This window comes from Python bivittatus, unplaced genomic scaffold (assembly GCF_059951505.1).
Source record: "Python bivittatus isolate LINGU-HERP-01145 unplaced genomic scaffold, Pbiv_v1 ctg000200_np1212, whole genome shotgun sequence".
Lineage (NCBI taxonomy): Eukaryota > Metazoa > Chordata > Lepidosauria > Squamata > Pythonidae > Python > Python bivittatus.
This window is the reverse complement of record NW_028277040.1, coordinates 7,593,905-7,613,583: the sequence shown is the minus strand read 5'-3', so window position 1 is coordinate 7,613,583 and position 19,679 is coordinate 7,593,905. Positions and strand designations below refer to the sequence as shown.

The following is a 19,679-nucleotide window of genomic DNA, read 5'->3' as shown; positions in this document are numbered from 1 at the left end:
TTTAACTCCCACTTTATCTCTATATTTGTTAGGGCGGGGATTTCTTGATCCGCTTACTAACCACGTATTGATCAATGGGGAGGTCGTTCCCCATTTCCTGACAAAGGTTCCAAAGTTGTATGTTTTTCAAACTACCATCTTCCTTCTCAGGAAGGAAGAAACATAAAAATATTAATTACAGTAGAATGACTGCTTTTTTTTTTTTCTTCAGAAAGCTCACCTTGAAATAATTATAAAACATTTTCAAAATGGGATTTATATTTTGTTATAACAAAATAATCACAGAATTAGTAATATTTTTTATTATGAAAATTGCTTCATTTACAGTTATAGCTCCCACCAAAATGTATTTTTAATAAAAGAAGTTAACACACAGGCATGATTCTGATGTCCAGAAGTTATTTGTGTTGACTATTATTAACTGAATTTAACCAGGAGAGTATTTTCCTTATATTCTATTTATTTCTGATACAGTAAAGAACAGCACCTATTTTATCCAGGATGAGAGCTATCCATATAAGTAAAGGAGAAGTCACAACAACAATGACATAGAATTGCTGGTAACAAGAAAGATTTCCTTTTGTCAAATAGGCATAGCAGATATAGCAGTTCAAAATCTCATAATGCTAAGATAGTACTTCAATCCTGAGAGCACATGTTTAGTAAGATCGTAGTTGCATCCTTCCATAACATGAGGTTCACCAATGTCAAGTAAACCATCCAGCTGTAGCTTATAAACGCTGTTCATCAAGGCTTACAAGAAATAAGAGTTCTGTAAACATAATAAATATCAAATTCAGTGCTGACATTTACAATGACTAACGCTCCTTGATGTTAAATACAAAGCTCCCCTCACCCCCCCAAAAGTAAAGAAATATCAGCTCTGACATACTTAACACTGTGGAATTAGTAAATCCAACAGATCTTGATTTCACACAAGCACTTGTACTCTTATCTGTAACAATACTTACAGAAAGGATTTTTTCACAAACTATTTTTTACTAAGAAGGCTACTTATGTCAGTTTTTTTCCTCAGTGACACACAAACCTAGGCAGCTTAATTTAAAAACAATAGAGTGGTTCCATAGTGCATTTCAGTCCTTCAAATCCGCAGTGTTTTCAACCTATGTCAAAAGCAGCACATTCCTGGATGATCTTTTTCTTTTTTGAGATCCATGAGATTCTAACAGGTTCCTCACAAAATAATTGCTTTCTCAATCTTCTCTCTTTTTCTTTGATCTGAAGTCTTGCTTTTTTTCTGACCTTAAAAGTTTAGAAATTACATCCACAGGATGACGACTTTGTTTTCATTTTAAGTATTTCAGGCAGGATGAATAAAACTTCTATTCAGGTGACTCTTCCATATGAGGCAAATGAATTAGGTAAGCTTTTCATGCTGAATCTGGTAATAGCATGCCTAAAAATAAATTTTTGAAAAATAATAATCAAATACATCCGATTCATTAAACATATATTTAAATTGCTGAATAGTAAGAGAACGATGTGAGGATTGCAAAACAAACAAAATAAAATGCTAAATAAGACTAATAGCAAAGAAAATAAAAACAGATTCCCCCAAACATGTTCAGACCTCTATCCCAGTGAAATACAAGTAATCAAAGCCAAACCCTAAACTATTTAGGGGGAAAGGAATAACTTAACCTGGTGCTAAAAGGAGTACATAGTGGCAGTCACACATGCCGTACAGGAAGGACTTGAAGGGGTCCAACAATTAAAGTTACACTACTTCACTCTCTAAAGTACTTTCATTTACTCTCTAAAGACTCCCAAAGATCACACGAAATACTCAAAAAGTGCCTCTAGCAGAATACATTTGTTCTTTTAAATCAAAAAGACTGGCTCCCTAAAATTCAGATATTGAAGCCTTACGCTGTCCAGAGCTTAAAAAATAGTATCAGGTGAGACTCAGTGTAGCTGACGAAGCACTAGCATTATATATTTGTCCAGCCACTTCCAATTAATAACCTAACAATTCTATTTTACATTAACTGGCATTTCTAAACAGTCTTCAAAGATAACCTCACATCCAGTACACTGCAGTGATTTATTTATTTGTCAAATTTTTATACACACACACACACACACACACCCATCTCAGAAACAAATGACTCTGGGCAGTGTACAACAAAGCTAAAAAACAGTTAAATTAATAAACAGTAAAACAATTATCATTATTAACCATTCAACCGTCACCAGAACAGCATATGTGCATGTGCATGTACGTACGTACATACGTACGTACGTACGTGTATGTATGTATGTATGTATGTATGTATGTATCTATCTAACTATCTGCAAAATTATTCCTGTCCAATGGATTTCAGGGGAAATAGCAACCAAACTGATAAAAAGTTACCACTAACTACTGAGGCCACCTGTGACTCCACTAACAATACTGAATCCAGGAGCACCATCCAATTGTGTGTCTGATCTTTAACAATCTAACCCTCTCCAAAAGAGATTGAACATCATTAACCTGGATAGATGACCCGTCCATGAATAACAGATGCCTGATTTGCACTGAATTCTTTGTTGGCTTTCATCCAATCCATTACACTGCTCAAGTACTTATTCAGGACATGTACCTGCTTCACATGAGCTAAATGAAAAGGAGAGGTGAAGATGCATACTAGCAGCTCAGCCCTCACCTTTGATGTGGTTTCATGTAGTTGTTAACAGAGAGGATAAAACTGGCTCCCAAGGAATCCCCCGATAAGGATCCTGCGTAAGGCATAATCTACAATTTAACCAGTCTACTGTAAGAGTGTCAAATGGTCTAAGCAAATTATCTGGGTGTACTTCCTGCTATCTTCTTAGGCAAAGCTTATTGCCAAGGCCATTTCTTTCCAATAAACAGACCTAAAGCCAGATTGAAGTGGACTTAGAAAGTAAACTTTATCCAGAAGCATACAAAATACTTTCTGATGCACCTTTATCAGGAAGTGAATGTTATTAGCCAGTTTGTAAATGTTTATCACTGTAATTGTCCAGGCTACATTTAGTTAGGAACAGCCTAATTACTGCTGCTTCAAAGAGGTCGCTCTTTAAAAAAATAAATAAATGAACCAGCTATTCTTTCCTTGTTAGTAGTAACAAGCCAAGATAGGCAGAGAACAGTTGGACAAGTAAAAACATTATTCTCTCTATATTAGGTCCAGGTCAAGTTAGGTGAATTTAGTAATAAGTGAACCAAGTCTATGTATCTTATGTAATATCAAAGCTAGTGAGAAATTCAAGCAGCACTGATGCAAACACTATACACAACACTAAACAGGACATTACAACATCACTTTAAGTAATTAACACAATTAAGACATGCCTTCAGAGTTGTGAACATAATGCCTTGCTCCCCATGTTGGAGATAGGGATCCATGAGGTCCTCAATCAAGTGCACTTCAGATCCCAAATTCCTTATCCTGCCACAAAAAGGAAAAATAGTTATATCAACAAGCATTTATCAATCAGCAAATGCGTTAGTAAGAGTGTGGCAAAATGTTTTGAGCTGAAAACGGGTATTTTGAGTTTGAAATGTGTTGTATTGATCTTATGGGGAATTTTCCAACACTGTTTTGCCCATTCCAGAACATTCTGTTTTGAACTTCCAGTAAGTTTGGAACAGTTCTGAGCTCAAAATGGGATGCTTGGAATGTGAAATGGGGCATTTTGACCCAAAACATTTCAAATTCAAAATATTTGTACACCATTGCACATTCCTTTCATTCCTTTCTTTCTATGCAAATATATTATTGTACATCTCTTGTGGAAATGACTAGAAAGACAGTCTTCCTTTTTGCCTCTCTAGATAGCAATTTTTCAGGATTTACTCCCAAACTATGAATACCTAAACATCAATATTATAATCATAATTATTTATTGTGATTGCATTTCTTCCTAATAAATTTTCCAACTGCTTTTTGTTTTATAGCCTTTCAGTGAAGCCAATTATCTACTGGATAATTGGATAATACAGGTGTTCAGTAACAACTGTGCTTTATTCTGTATGTGGGAAAAAAATAACATTTTTTTTTAAGATAAAATACACAGCTTTAAGTTTCACTGTATAGTTTCAGTGCCAGAGAGCCCTATGACTTTTTAGAAAACACAGCTATCATATTTAAACAGGAGTCATATTTTCAAGCTAGCCCATTCTGTATAGGGCCAGTTAAGATGTGTTGTGCTAGGATTCCAACAGCACCAGATCCCAATCCCAGGTAACAAATAAAATACAATTGGGCCCCATGGCTTGTATCAGTTAGACCAGCAATGGAATAATTATAGCTGTAATTACAGGATTTCGTGCGTAATTTTACCTACCTGGCTCGTAGCACCACATATAGAAAAACAGGAAACAAATCATCCATGGACCAAAGGAAATCTTCATGTAGAGACTCAAGCACATTCTGTGAGATCTCCTCAAAGGTCTGCTGGATCACCTTCAACTTGTCAGTAGGTGTAAAAGTTGTACTGTTAGGAAGATATTTATCAAAATAAACAAAAGAGAGTTTTGTTTTATCTCTGAAAATTAAATTGACCCTTTCCTCTGATTATTTCAGACATATGAGGAACATACAACATCAATGAGATCCAAGAACAGATGCACAGTTCTAGATTTATTGAGGAGAAAAGGCTTTTTGGATTTTTATACTGAGGTTCTCCAGAAGGCTTTTTTTCAGTATTACTGCTTTTACTTAATGGTAGAGATTATGTTAGCAATTCCAAGGGCTCAGATTACCAAAAAAAAAAAAAAAAAGTTGGCATTCTACTATATTTTATTAATATTTACTTTGGCAGGTAATTTCCTAATTTCATTGTTCTAAAATTCTCAAACAGCGTTCCTTCAATGTAATCCCTACAGGGAATGGAGGGCTACTTTTCAAATGAAATTCCCATGCCGTCCCCCCATCATGCTACCTCTTTAAGTAGTTAGTTCCTCATAATGCTTATACTTCACCTTATCTTCTTAATCTTTCAAGCCACCTCAGGGCTTTTTTCCTGGGCTTTACAGTCCACATTTTATTTCCAATGTACAGTATATGTACCAGGAAACCTTCACAACAATTATCAATTTGATTTTATACCACTACACCTAGCATTAGTTTATGCTAACCATTTCTCACTGAATAGGAACCTTTGATCACACTACATAACGTGTGGATTTCTGAAGGAAGAAATGGCGGACTGAAGATGGCTCCGTGTAAAGCGTAGCTGAAGACCACGGTGAAGAATGAAGAGCTGGTGAGTAGACTGGCTCTTCAGACCTCTGCAAACAAAGAGAGGGCAGGAGATTGCCCACAAGTGGTCCAGACAATTGCTGCTTTGCGAGGAATAGCCATCTTGCTGAAACTGCAGTCGGCGCCTTTAAAAGGACACGAAGTCTGTATACTTCCATTTCTAATCATATTTGGAAATTGCTTGTTAACTACCTTTCAGCTATTAGAGACCCTTGGATTGACAAGTCTGAAAACACTGGGTGAGTCTGCCTTCAATCCTTAATGAAATAAATTTTTAACTACAAGTTTAAGAACTTAAAAAGTTAGTAATAAACAGCAAAAAGCTAATTAAGACTTTGATTTTAGAAAGTTATAAATGGATTGGGACCAGATAAATTTAAAATAAGATTTTGGAATTAATTATACAGAATTCTTCCCATGGGAAAAATGGACTTGTTTTGAATTTTTTCCAAGACACAAAAGAGACAAATAACTTTAAAAATTGGACACTACAGGGAACGAAAGATTTTAAATAAAGGAGAAGAATGCATAAACCTGAGTAACAGCTACAGAATGATGCAAAATATAATATTGGAAATACTGAACAAGACTTTTGAAAAATGGAATCTGAAGTCAATATCAACAATGTCAATAGTGATGTTTACTTCTATGGATAGACTGTGTCCGAAAGATGTTTTGGAAGAAATGGCAGAAAAGTTTTATTTGACAAGACAGAGACAGAGTTGACACTGAACACGGACCCACAAATGACAGGCTACAAGAATGACATGGAAAAAGATGTCTCACTGGACATACAAAGAAATTGGTTGATGCTTTGAAAATCAAAAGGGAATTACAAATAATAAACCAAGAATATTGGATTTACAAAAGAGGTTTGTTAAAGCTTGGATGAATCTTGTGAGAAGGGGCAAAAAAGAAAAGAAAAGAAATCAAGTTCTGTGACATTACTTGAATGGACTAAAGATCAAGATTGTTAGAAGTAAAAGGAAGGAATATAAAGTTGGCTTATTTGATCAAGGTTAAAATAGGTATGTTGTTATTTCTGGCAACCATTAATAGATTTTTGCTGACACCAGGAGTGAAATGACAATGCTTTATAGATAAGAGATGGGACATGGGATAAAGAGATCATTGGTTGTAAATTAAGAGGAGGTGAAAAGTTACAAAAATTGTTCATACTTGTGATAATGGTTGGAAGTCACTTTATATATTTCTTTTTTTTCCTATATTCTTTCTTCTATGTTTTTTCTTTTTCTTTTTCTTTTTTTCTTTTTCTTTTTCTTTGCACTTTTTACTTTTTCCTTCTTTTCTTTTGTATTGTTTTTATTATTTTGTATTAGTTTTTATTACTGCAATTATAATTGTTAATAAAATTATTTTTTAAAAAAGATAATGTGCCAAATTCTGTTTAGTCTATATTTTCTTCATTCTATATTAAGCAATTAACAAAAAGTTCCTCAAATCCTTTAGAAGTGATATAGATTTCAAAACTAAAATGTCCAAGTGATGAAACAAGGTAAGAAAATAAATTCATGAAAGACTTCAATGAGCTTGAATATATAATGGCCTAACCTTTAAATCACTGAGACAAGTAGTCCTATTTCCCACTGAAAGGTGGGAAGGTAAGTATCCTAATTTTGAAGTTACCTGATCTGTTGTAGGCATTCTACTGCTGAAGCAAAACAGGCATCTTTTGTGTTTGGTAATACCTAGGCATAAGAATAAAAAATAATTATTTATTTATTAACCCTTTATCCTTAAGGGGTTGCATTAAGATTTCTGATTTTTTGTCTTCTGGACCAGCATAATTGTTCAATGTTTCCAATCCTTTTGATTTAGAAAGGTTATTTCAAAGAGGGAAAGTGAGATTTTCAATATGCTGTGCTCAGGGTTTCAACCTTGAAATAAAAATGTTGATTAATTAAATGAATTAATTAATCAGCAATGAATCTAACCTTGCTGATTAATTCAGAACCAAAATAGCTTTAAAAGAAAGATAAGTGTCAGAACTTTTGGGGCACTAAATTTCTTTTGAAGCTATGTCATTTCTGAATTATTGGTGTAACAGGGAAGCAAATATTTTTCCTAGTGTTTTTTTTAACAGTGAGTGACAGCCTTTATTATTAAATGCAAAATTACCTTCAAAATATTAAAAGGCACTTACATTTTTAACATATATGTTTCATAAATAAAAACCACATGACTGACTTACATATTATTTAGCTGCTAGGATAGGTAACTGTTACAAGGCATAATGCCTAAAGGACAACACATCGGTATTCATAGGATATTTCCACTGTATAAAAATCACAAAATACAGTTTCTAACAGAAAGTACCCTTCAACCAACACACAATCTGAACATATAAAAGAGCAACGCCTCTGCCCAAGTGATTAAATATATATTCTAAAAAACCAAAAATCTAAAAATTATTTTATGATGACAGAAATTACATAAAGTGGGAAATGTTTCCTGTAAACATTACAATGTTGTTGCAGCAGAAAATACGAATTGTCCCTGGAAGAATTAAGTGTCACAGAATCACCATGTAGTGTAAAAAAGACTGATATATGATTTGATATTTTAAATATTAACTGAAATATTAATCCATTAAAACTGACAGTATGTTCTTCAGTTCTCTTTCATCCAGGACAAAAACCCAGAGGAACACAAACATGCATTTCATAAATAAAAATCCTGTAAATAAAACATACCTTTTTATTTTCACCAAGGACAGATGCTGTTGTTGGCCAAAATTTCCTGTAAGAAGCACCATAAAATAAGTATGTCGCAGAAGAAAGGTTCTTAACACAGAATGACTCATTGATAAAAAGATAAGCTGTGGAAAGATGATCCAAACCACTAGTGTGCAATGATGCAGGCCTAGAATTTTAGAGGCATCAGAGACATCTGCACTATTTAGAAATGCAAGATACCTCTTGACCAAACATCTTTGAGATCAATAAAGCCACAATCATCACTGAGGTCCAATTTCTGAGTGCATAAATGTTCTTCTCAATGTGAAGAGTATCCAATGAAAGAGAAGAAATATATGGTGAATTTATTCCTGCTTTATTTGCATTACGCTTTGGAAATTCTAGAATCCGTAGGCCAGTAAAGACTTAATTGGCATAATCAATTCACAGGAACAGACCTACTTTCTGCAGTATTCTTCCCTTAGCCTACCTATAAAAATAATTTTTAAGCACAATAATTATTTGTTTCCTACTAGAAATCCTTAGGGAGATTGAAGGTTTTTGTCAAGTAAAACCTCCTCATCTATTTGGAGGAGACAAAAAGGGAATTAAATCTTTTTTTCCTGCTTAAAGCAAAAATAAATGAAGTTGAGAATGCATATTCACAAGAAGAACTAGGAAGCATGCTTACGTTTGCACTCCCAAAAAGCTCAACAGTGCTTTGTCTGGTTGTTTGTTCAAACGCAGAACGCATTCCCAGTAAACATCTTCCTCTCGTTCATTGTCCAAGGCATACAGCATAAATAGAGGAGGGTAGAGTCGTGGGAGCAGCACAGGAAGTAACAAGCCAGAGCTTGTAACCACATAACTTAAAAATATAAAGAGCAGGAAAAAAAAACAATTTTAGGCATTATTCCGAGGAATTGGTGGTCTATGAACATTAGTAGAATTGATTTGATTACGACCAACTCATCTTTTCTTAATCAAGGAAACATCTTGAAGAGACAAAAGGGGATGGAAGATCTGAAATTCACTTCCCCTACCTATTTCATCTCTCTTTCCACCAAGAATTACTCCTTCAGTCTTTTTTCTCAGTTATTCCTGAGAAGTTTGAATATTTGCACACACTACAAGACATCACAGCACTGAAGTTCTTTCACATTTAAGCTACACAGAAGGAGCCAGAAGTATAAAGGACAAACTTTTCTATCCATGGAGGGTAAGATGCATATTATTAATTGATGGCACAGCAAAAGTGCCAGAAATGAAGGAGACCACACCCCTGTGGAATGGGTGGTTAGTACTCCTGTCTTAAAGCAGTCTAAGAAAGAGTAATAGAGGCAAATAAATCTCAGTCTGTTCATTTAGTTAGGTAAGCTGGCATGTGGTCCCAAAGGGTAAAACATTGTTCGGATAATCTACTGAATCAGAATTTCTCCTTTTGAAATAGAACCCACACAAACACAAGCATTAAATTCACAGGATTAAATCCATAACAATGTTTTAACATTATGTATTTGTATTTAGCTTTTTTACTGGATCAGACTCAAGGATTAAAAAAATGTATGATATACTGAATGAGCATCCAGCTTTTTTCCAATCAAAAAGAAAAAAAAATGAAGCCTCTTTTGACCAGATTTAACGCTAGCCCTTACTTCCTAGATTTATTTTCTTAAAAATCTTAGGGCTTTCTTGTGACGGAATTACCCTGGTTCTGGAGATTCAGGTCTTGAGTCCTTCTTTCCAGTACAGAAAGATCGTGTTCCTTTCATCTCAGTCATCAGCAAGGGAATTACACTGCCCTCTTCAGGAAGATCAGGGAACAGGAATCTTAAAAGCAACACAAAGCATTACCATCAATTTACCAAAACGTGTAGTCTAAATGAAAAGTACCCATAATTGTTGAAACAACATTTTCTTCTATTACTCTTTCTGCAAAATGAATCAAACAATTCCAATGTTGCCTGCTAGCAACTTTCTTACCTGACCAACTGGAAGATGCGCTTCAAATAGGATTTAATCTCCCTTACTGCCTCCTTCAATAGACGTCGATTGGCTCCCACTCCCACATACGTCATGCGGTAGACAGCTACCAGGGTTTCCACAAGTTTTCCCAAAGGGTGCAGAGGAGTATCACATGCCTAAAAAGGATGGAGATGAAAGAACCAGAAAGCTATGTAAAACAGCAGAACTAAGGGGCTCAAATGTAAGGTACTTTATTTAAATACATTAAAATCTAAAATGTATGACCTGTGTATCTCACACAAATAGATCCTAAGTTCAAGATTAATGTTTGTGCAGTATTATCTGAAATTTATATGAAATACTTGCAGAGTTAGGGAAGAATAGGAACAGTTTTCTTAGAAAATTATTTAGCACAAATTCACATTTTTAGTAAGTATATGGTTCTCAAGTTGCAATTTTGTATGTATCCTGTCTTAAGGATGAGTCCATAATACCCTTTTTTATAGCCACTAGAATCCTTCTGACTAGAATTACTGACAAATGGTGGCTTTAAATCAACTGATGATGATGATAACATAAAACTCAAACTCTAAAATCCCAAGTAAATCCTAATTCCATCCACTTTATCTTGTCATCTACCCATTTGGCCCCCAGCTACATGTTGTCCATCCCTGTGCTATGTCTACAAAACACAACCAAACTTTTCTTCCAAGGAAGCCTAAATAATCATGGGACTGTCTTTTTCTACAGATTTCTTAATTAGAAAGGATAACATCTATATATCAAAGCATCTACAGATAGCAGCCATTATTTTATTCTGATACTATCTGTAAATGCACACTGCATAGATGCTGGCTTGCATATACCTTCACAAGGTATTTCTTAATGTTGTCGTATTTTTCCAACGAGAAGGCACCAACATGTTGTGGAATGAACTCCAAGCTTTCCAGGGTTTGTGCATGTGACCTGCTCAAGAGTTCTGGACTGCAAGAATAGATGGCTATGGTTAGAACCTACACAGAAAAGGTGTGGGAGCCAATTATTTAGGCCAAAAATAAACACAACAATTTTGCAAGTGGTAAAATCTGGTAGCAGGTAAAAACTCTTTTTCTTTCACAACAGAAGATTATTTTTCACACATGAACTATGTACCTTTAAAGCTAAAGAATGTGAAAAAACACAAGAAACATATCAGCTATTAATATTAAACATTTTGCTTCTATCATCTTGCAATTTCACAGCATGTATTAGACTCATCACATTCAATCCAGTTTCACATCCCCAAATTGATCACTATTTTCTAAATTTCAGAACTATAGATTTTAAGTGCACAAGTTAAATTTCTGTTTCCTGTATCATTGGTAAGATTGTTTTTACTAAAACCTCTTTAATAGGTAAATAATTATGAACACAAAACAACAGATATATGACAAATAGCTTCACTATAGAGCCTCTCACTGATGTATTTACTCTATCAATACCCAATAAATGTAGAACATGGTAGATGGCAGAACTTTCTATAAGTATAAAAAAGAGATTAAAAAAAAGTTTCACGTTACCTATCCCTAAAATCAAATTGCCTATATTCCAACGTATATACAGATTAACTTCCTAAGAGCCCAGAATATTTTCACTTTAACAAGCAATTAAATGGCAACTGAATTTTGCATTAGAATTGTTGTCATGTTGAACAAAATACATCTGCCCCACCTACTAACCTGTCTTTGTGTTGCCGCCGATTGGTTGTCAGGGCAACAGCAATGTTATCCCAAGCTTTCCACCTATCCCCTTGGCCCGGTTGTTCACAGCCGAGCTGGTGCCAGCAGTCCTCAAACACTGCCTTCCACTTCTCATCTGCTGGGACAGCAAGGTTTCCTAGCTTCCGCCTGGAAACATTTAAAAAACAGTAACTGCAGGTTTAATCAAACAAAATGAGCAGATGTCTGAGGGACAGGTCCACATCCTGAAAACCAGAAGAGAGTTCCCCAAAGCAGACTTCTGAATATCAGGAAAGCAACCCTCAATTTACACCCAAACCCTTTAAACACACTTACACACACAGAATGAAATGGCATAACTTATTTTGTGTTTGCACTGAAATCCTGCACGAGGCTCACTCTTGCTCACTCCAATCCCTTCTTCCCCAGTCCCAGCTTTTGAGCCTTGACTAGCAGTATGGTACTATGGTACTAATGAAAATGTTTAAGCTCTCTCTATATTCAGCTTATATCAAGAACCATAACAAATTAATTCACCATTTCAAGATGGGTAGTCATATTGCAATAAAAACAATTTTTGTTATATAAGTTTTCATGAATCTGTTTCAGCAGTTTCTATTCTTACTGAAAACCTGCCAGCCATAACTGGGGGTTATGCAGTAACAACTAATTTTGCATGCTTGATTGACAAAAATTAGAATGTCATGCCATAAATATCAAATAGTCTTCCTAAATGAAATATTTCAAATAGTCATCTGATGTCAAGAGTATTACAGACAGCTGCATATTTTTTATTTAACTGAAATAACAACATTCCCATAAAGTCGTCATATATTTTTTCTGAAAACCTGCACAGGGATGAGACAGTGGTCTTGATTCTGCTGGTGCTGCAACCAAATTGATGCTGCAGGTGTATAAGCTTCCTCAGAATCACTGAATAGGTAGGCAGCCGTATATACACAAAGGGGTTCTCTAAACACATAAAGATCCCAGACTGCTCGTGGCTTTAAGTTACTGCTATATTACAATAACCATCGAGTACTGTATCTGATGCTAATCAGGTGCAGTTTCTCCAGCATTAGGCCCTACATGACACAGTTACAGGAAATTTACTGTTGGATGGGTACTAACTAAAACCCTCAAATATCTTTCAAGAACTATTTCATTCAAAGTCCCCTGCAGGAAACAATCTTGGAAGTTCCAAGTACACAGGAAATTTGAGCAACAGATCATATAGAGCTACTAAAAGTCTCTTTCAGTCCTATTCATGACCTGTTTTTCCAAAAGCCTTATTAGATCTAGAACTTGACCTAAACTGTCAATGGATCAGATGTAAGCTCCCATTCTCTGTCCAATCATCTTAGTTAAGTAGACTAGTTTGAGCAAATAGAGCGATGCAGTGCATGACTGGAAAAGCCCTTGGCATTCAAGTTAATGCCAGTGTTCAATTACAACACTAGTTACATACAGTGATAGAACAGTCTGATGAGAAGTTAGCTCCCATCCACTCACAGCGTTTTAGACCGGTCCTTCTCATGATCATATAAAGTGGGTTTGAAGTAGGTTCCTGTAATCTTTATTCCAGAACCCCATTCACCATTGAAAGTGCCTTCAATAGTGTCTCCATTTGGCAAAGTCAATGTTCCCTTGGAAGAAAAAGGGAAAGAGAAATAAATATAATGAACTTACTTGTAATAAGCTGTTCTGCTTAAGGAAAGCAAGTGTTTCACATTACCTTTCCATTAAGGGTCCAGTTATCTGAAAATTCTCCTTCGTATACTGTGTCATCTTCAGAAAGCAATACACCAGTCCCCTGAGGAGAAGATGATACTAAGATCAATGCAAGACATGTTTGGAATAATTGTCATATTATCATTGTCTGGAATTGTGGAATTAAGTCTTGCTTATTTTTCCAGATATTTTAGATAAAAGCATTTTTTAAAAAAAATCTTAACTGTTAAACAGTACTTGAGTATGCTATTCGTTATAACTACAGTGGTACCTCGGGTCACGAACTTAATTCGTTCCGCGACTCTGGTCATGACCCGAATTGGTCGTGACCCGAATCAAATTTTCCCATAAGGTTCAATGTAAATACGGTTAATCCGTTCTGACCCCTACGAATTTGGTCGCCAACCGATTTTGGTTGCGACCTGAATCAAATTTTCCCATAAGGTTCAATGTAAATACAGTTAATCCGTTCTGAACCATATGTATTTTTTTTTTAAACCACAAAAATATGACACAAAGTACAGCACAGTACACTATGAAGAGAGAACGCTAACCTTACTTGAGGTGTGGAGGACAGGAAGGCGGGTGGGGAGGCAGTTATTGTTTGGAGGGAGAGTCCCCCTCCCTACAGGAAGCCACAACCACGTGTCACAGCAGGGAAAATGGTCGGGGATCCTGTTTGTCACCTGATGCGGAGTTCGCGAACGGAAGCAAAATTTTGCGAACGGTGCTGTTCGTGACCCGAATTGGTCGTGAACAGAAGCGTTTGTGACCCGAGGTACCACTGTACCTATGTTCTACATGTACCATGTTCTACAATCTACACACAATCTACAATCTACACTGTACCATGTTCTATAATCATCCCAGTTCCTAAGAAATCCCCCATTAGTGAGCTGAATGACTACAGACCGGTTGCATTGACATCTGTGGTCATGAAGACCTTTGAGAGGCTCATGTTGGCTCACTTGAAAGCCATCACGGATCCCCTGTTAGATCCACTGCAGTTTGCCTATCGGGGGAACAGGTCAGTGGATGATGCTGTTAATATGGCCCTTCACTATATTCTGCAACATCGTGAACTTTCGGGGTCTTATGCACGAGTTCTTTTTGTGGACTTCAGTTCAGCATTTAACACTATTGTACCAGAAATTCTGTACAACAAACTGATCCAGCTTACTGTGCCTGAGCATACTTGTAGGTGGATTATTAGTTTTCTAACAGGCAGAAAACAACATGTGAGGTGAGGCAAAATTATTTCCAGTACCCGGTTAATCAGTACTGGTGCCCCTCAGGGATGTGTGCTTTCTCCACTGCTTTTTTCCCTTTATACCAATGACTGCATTTCAAAGGACTCTGTTAAAATTTTGAAATATGCAGATGATACAACTGTCATTGGTTTAATTCAAAATGGAAATGAGTCAGCATATAGACGGGAGGTTCAACAGCTGGTCTTGTGGTGTGGTAGTAATAACCTGAAACTGAATACACTTAAGACCGTGGAGATGATTGTGGACTTTAGGAAGAATCCTTCTCCTATTCCTCCCCTTACTATACTTAACAGTCTAGTATCAGTGGTAGAGTCCTTCAGGTTCCTGGGCTCTATACTTTCCCAAGACCTGAAATGGACGTATAACATTACAGCCATTATTAAAAAGGCACAGCAAAGGATGTTTTTCCTGCGGCAACTTAGGAAGTTTAAATTATCCCAGGAGCTCTTGGTGCAGTTTTACAGGGGAATCATAGAGTCTGTTATCTGCTCCTCTATAACTGTCTGGTTTGGTTCTGCAACCAAACAGGACAGACTCAGACTCCAACGAATAGTTAAGTCTGCAGAAAGAATCATCGCAATCCATCTGCCTTCTGTAGAAGAACTATATACTGTGAGGGTCAAAAGGAGGGCAGAGAGGATATCTGCAGACTCTTCTCATCCTGGGTACAATCTGTTCCAACTTCTTCCTTCAGGACGGCGCCATAGAGCTCCTTATGTTAAAACATCTAGACATCAGAATAGTTTTTTCCCTCGTGCCATTGCTTTGCTGAATACCATGTGATCTTTTTTTTGCTCTTATCCAAACGCACCGTTGATTTTGCTGTTATCACTGAAGATAAATTCCTTGTGTATGTTTTATACTTGGCCATTAAAAGTATTGGTATTGTTATTGGTATTGGTATATTTCATTTATAAGTTAGTGCGAACAGCTTTCTTCACACTTTAATACACTCCACTTAAAATTCTTGAATGAAAAAATGGCTATGAATTATTCTACTTTTTACAGATGGCCTTTCATAAAGCTCCAGAAACAAATCAATGTATTCAATTAACTTTCTGCAGACAAAAGAGCCGCTTTACAGTTCTGAAAATTCTAGCAGAACTGGGGTAGGGGGTGGGGAATGGGGTCAGGCAGGGAAAGAAAAAATTTCTGCCAACTTTTCCTTACACCTGTAGCTCCCAACTTACCTGCTAGATCTTATAAATTCAAATAAATAAATAAATAAAATCTTCAACCTGTAAATGTTCTGGGGTATTTGAAAGACAAATGTTTCACCGCAGCATATGGAAATAATCTTACTCTACAGTAGAACTGTTCAGGAGCAGAACCCTGCTGATTGGAAGCATGACTCCAATCTAATATAAAAATGCTACCTTTAAAAAATAAGTGCGGTCGTATTATCATATACAGTAATACCTCGGTTCACAAACACTTCTGTTCATGAACAATTCAGTTCGCGAACAGCAGCGTTTGCAAAACTTTGCTTCCATTCATGAACTCAGCATCGGGTGATGAACACGACCCGTGGCCATCTTCCCTGCTCTGACATGTGGTCGTGGCTTCCTCTAGGTGAGATTGCGGTCGCAGACAGACACTTGCTGTGAAGCTTTTTGGTGTCACCTCAAGCAAGGTTAGGGTTCTCTCTCTTCATATTGTACTGTACTGTGTTTCATATTTTTGTGGTTAAAAAAAATACATATGGTTCAGAATGGATTAACCTTATTTACATTGAACCTTATGGGAAAATTTGATTCGGCTCGCGACCAGAATAGTGGAACGAATTAAGTTCGTGAACCGAGGTACCACTGTATACATATATTTGCTTTTAAAGGGCAAAGCAAAATTGGGCACAGGTAAGAATGTTCCCCCGTTATACAACACTTATTTATATGAAACTCACCATCATTTTATTGTTGTTAAAGGATCCCTCATAATACAACCCGAACTGTGTGACCACAACACCATTGCCTTGGCAAAGATCATCGTGCCACATCCCCATGTATTTTTCTCCCCTGAAGATACAGAAAGGCATTACTGTTTCTAAAATCTGAGAAATGTATTTGAGAAATCAGATTAATTGGATCAGATGACATTCTAATTTAAGTAACATCCCATTATAGTTGAGTGTTTGCTTCAGCAATTACTAGGATCACATCAGGAATCTGTTACCATCTTCTCAGACTAAAAAATTTTATTAGAAAGCACAGGCTTTCATGAACTACAGCTCATTTCATCAGACACATGGAGTAGCTGTTTTGTTTTTGTTTAAGCAATTTCCAAGTTAGGAAAAATAAATGCATATTCTGAAGTTGTTTGCATCAATATAGCTATTGGCAAATGACAGTTTCATAAATTATAGTGTGGTTTAGTGTAAAATGCAGATGCAGAATCACCTACAGCTTGCAGGTCAAGCCACTCAAATGCATTATTAGTAAGTTACAACCCATGTTGGATTATGACACTGCACTTTCTCAGACATATAGGTTGTTTGCATACATACAATCACTCAACCTGAGGCAAATCCTCAGGAGCAACAAGAAACAACAGAACAATGATGCCAACGTGGGAACCGCACCCTGCAACAAACCTTGATATCTACTTCCACATTTACACCCATAGCACCATCATTGGCCCAACAACTTCACACACAAGATTAGAGAAAGAGAGTGTGAAGGGACCTCTAATGTGATATATACCATCAACTGCCAGCTATGTTCCTCTGGATTCTATGTAGGACAAATAACTGAGATTTTGCACAGAAGAATTAAATGGACACAAGTTTAATTTCAGGACACAAAATAAAGGCAAAGTAATATCAGAACATTTCATCCTCTTAGGACACCCCATTATAGATCTCAAGACTAACTATTTTGGAACAAACGAACTTTACCAGCACTACTGAGCGACAGATGGAACTCATGTACATCAAAAAGTATCAGATGATAATGATGATGCTATTTTTATCTCACCTTTTTTATGTATAACTCAAGGCAGTGAACATACCTAATACTCAGGTACGTACTAATACTAATGCTGTCTCAGAAGATCTCAACAAACAGAATAGACTTTTAATGTAATTTTTAATTGATAAAATATTTGCAATTTGTCTCACTTGTAACCTGCATCTGCATAGCCAACCTGTCTTCTCTTCCCTCCCCTCCACCTCACCCAAATTTAAATCCTACATCAGTCTAGCCACTCTATGCAGCTGATGAAGTAAGCTGTAGTTCACAAAAGCTTATGCCTTTTAATAAACTGCGTTAGTCTGAAAAGGTGCCATCTGACTCCTGAGCATAGATTAACATGGTTCTCTTCCTACAATGTGTTGGATCTCATCAGAAATTTCTCATGAAACAGGAGAGCATAAACAATGTACATCTGAATGACATTTTAAAAATCTTTTCAGAAAATTAAATATATCTGGTAGACTCTACTGTATCTGCACATTACACTAAACCACACCAAAATTTGTGAAACTGTCATCTGTCAATAAGCATGTATATACATATACACACCCTTACCATTATAATATGCATTTGTTTTTCCTAATTTGGAGATGGTTTAAATTTTTTATTTTTATTTTATTTATATGGCAGCCTATCTCTACCAAGTGATTCTTGGTGGCTAACAACAATTAAAAACCAGCAAAAATCACTAAAAAAATATACATAATTGATAGCCAAGATAAAGACAACTATCAGTACTTCATAGATTCCAACTGACACTCTGACCCCCACACCTGGAAACAAAGCCATATCTTCAGGGCCTTGCAAAAGTCCAACAGGGTCAGGACCTATTTGATCTTCAGGGGAGGGGTGATGTTCCACAGGGCAGGGGCTATGACAAAAAGAGCTCTCTCCCTCATCCCTCAAGATGGCAATCTTTAATGGATGGGACCCATAGCATGCCTCTCCTGCCAGATCTCATGAGAGAGGTGGTCTCACAAATTACCTGGCTCCATGCCATGAAGTGTTTTATAGGTGACCACCGGCATCTTGAACTGAACCCAGAAGCATATTAGCAACCAATCCAGCTCATGGACCAGAGGTATAACACGCACAGATTGAAAAGCACCCATAATTGCCTGCACTGCTGCATTGTGTAGTGGCTGCAGCTTCCAAATGATCTTCAAGGGCAGCCCCATTTAGATCCCATTGTAATAGTCCACCCAGGAGGTGTCTGTGGTATGAGTGACCATGGGCAGAGCCTCTTGATCCAAGAAAGGGCACAACTGACATACAACCCAAAGCTGCACAAAAGCCCTCCTGGCCATGGCTGCCACCTGTTCCTTGAACAGGAGCTGTGAGTCCAGGAGGGCCTCCATTCACTCACCAATTCCGTTTAGGACAGTGTAGTGCAAACCCCATCTAGAACAAGAGATGGCAAATCCTTGAAACTGGAGTGCCCTAAAACCCAAAGCCACTCAGTCTTGCTACAGTTGAGTTGAAGCCTGTTCTGTCCGATCCAAAACCCCACAGCTTCCAGACAACGAGACAGAACCTCCACTGCATTACTTGGTTGGGTTGGGGTGGAGATATAAAACTGGGTATCACTGGCATATTGATGATATCTCACCCTGTGCTATTGGATGAGCTCACTCAGTGGCTTCATGTAGATGTTAAATGGGAGTGAGGAGAGTGTGTAATCTTGTGGCACCCTGCTTTATAGACCTGCGAATGGTTGCTGTATGAGGCAGTTGCTAAATGAGGACTACCTGTAATGCATATTTTTCTATACTTGAAATCTTATTATACTTGAATAATATTGCAAAATCTGAGAAAAAAATGAAAATACTGGAGTTTTGGTTCATACAAGTTAGGTATACTGTGAACTATGTTTTTGCACTCTTAAATACGTGACTGGTGATTAGTTGTCTTATGCACACTAAATGTCACGACATCACTGATATTTTATTTAAATGAACTAGAAATGCAAGCACTGTATCTCATTTAGAGGGTTATATAGATTCTCTGCCTAAGAATAAACATTTCTTAGCAGTTATTTGTCCTGGTACTATATTACTAATATAGTAATTCAAATGTT

The 19,679-nt window shown here is 36.6% G+C and overlaps 1 protein-coding gene across 6 annotated transcripts in view; it reads right to left on the bottom strand.

Moving 5' to 3' along the window:
• Positions 1-442: 442 nt before the first annotated feature.
• The window catches only part of ALS2 (alsin Rho guanine nucleotide exchange factor ALS2), a 55,312-nt gene continuing 36,075 nt past the window's right edge, over positions 443-19,679 (bottom strand). For all 6 annotated transcript variants that reach the window (XM_007429507.4, XM_025167485.2, XM_088135654.1 and 3 more), the window contains 13 exons: positions 16,537-16,648; positions 13,367-13,444; positions 13,144-13,277; positions 11,632-11,799; positions 10,780-10,897; positions 9,932-10,089; positions 9,656-9,778; positions 8,640-8,816; positions 7,967-8,012; positions 6,900-6,961; positions 4,336-4,485; positions 3,341-3,437; positions 443-1,417 (listed from right to left, as the gene is read on the bottom strand). In XM_007429507.4, the coding sequence (XP_007429569.2) occupies positions 1,379-1,417; positions 3,341-3,437; positions 4,336-4,485; positions 6,900-6,961; positions 7,967-8,012; positions 8,640-8,816; positions 9,656-9,778; positions 9,932-10,089; positions 10,780-10,897; positions 11,632-11,799; positions 13,144-13,277; positions 13,367-13,444; positions 16,537-16,648 (1,462 nt within the window). In that variant the 3' untranslated portion in view covers positions 443-1,378. The remainder of the gene's footprint in view (positions 1,418-3,340; positions 3,438-4,335; positions 4,486-6,899; positions 6,962-7,966; positions 8,013-8,639; positions 8,817-9,655; positions 9,779-9,931; positions 10,090-10,779; positions 10,898-11,631; positions 11,800-13,143; positions 13,278-13,366; positions 13,445-16,536; positions 16,649-19,679) is intronic.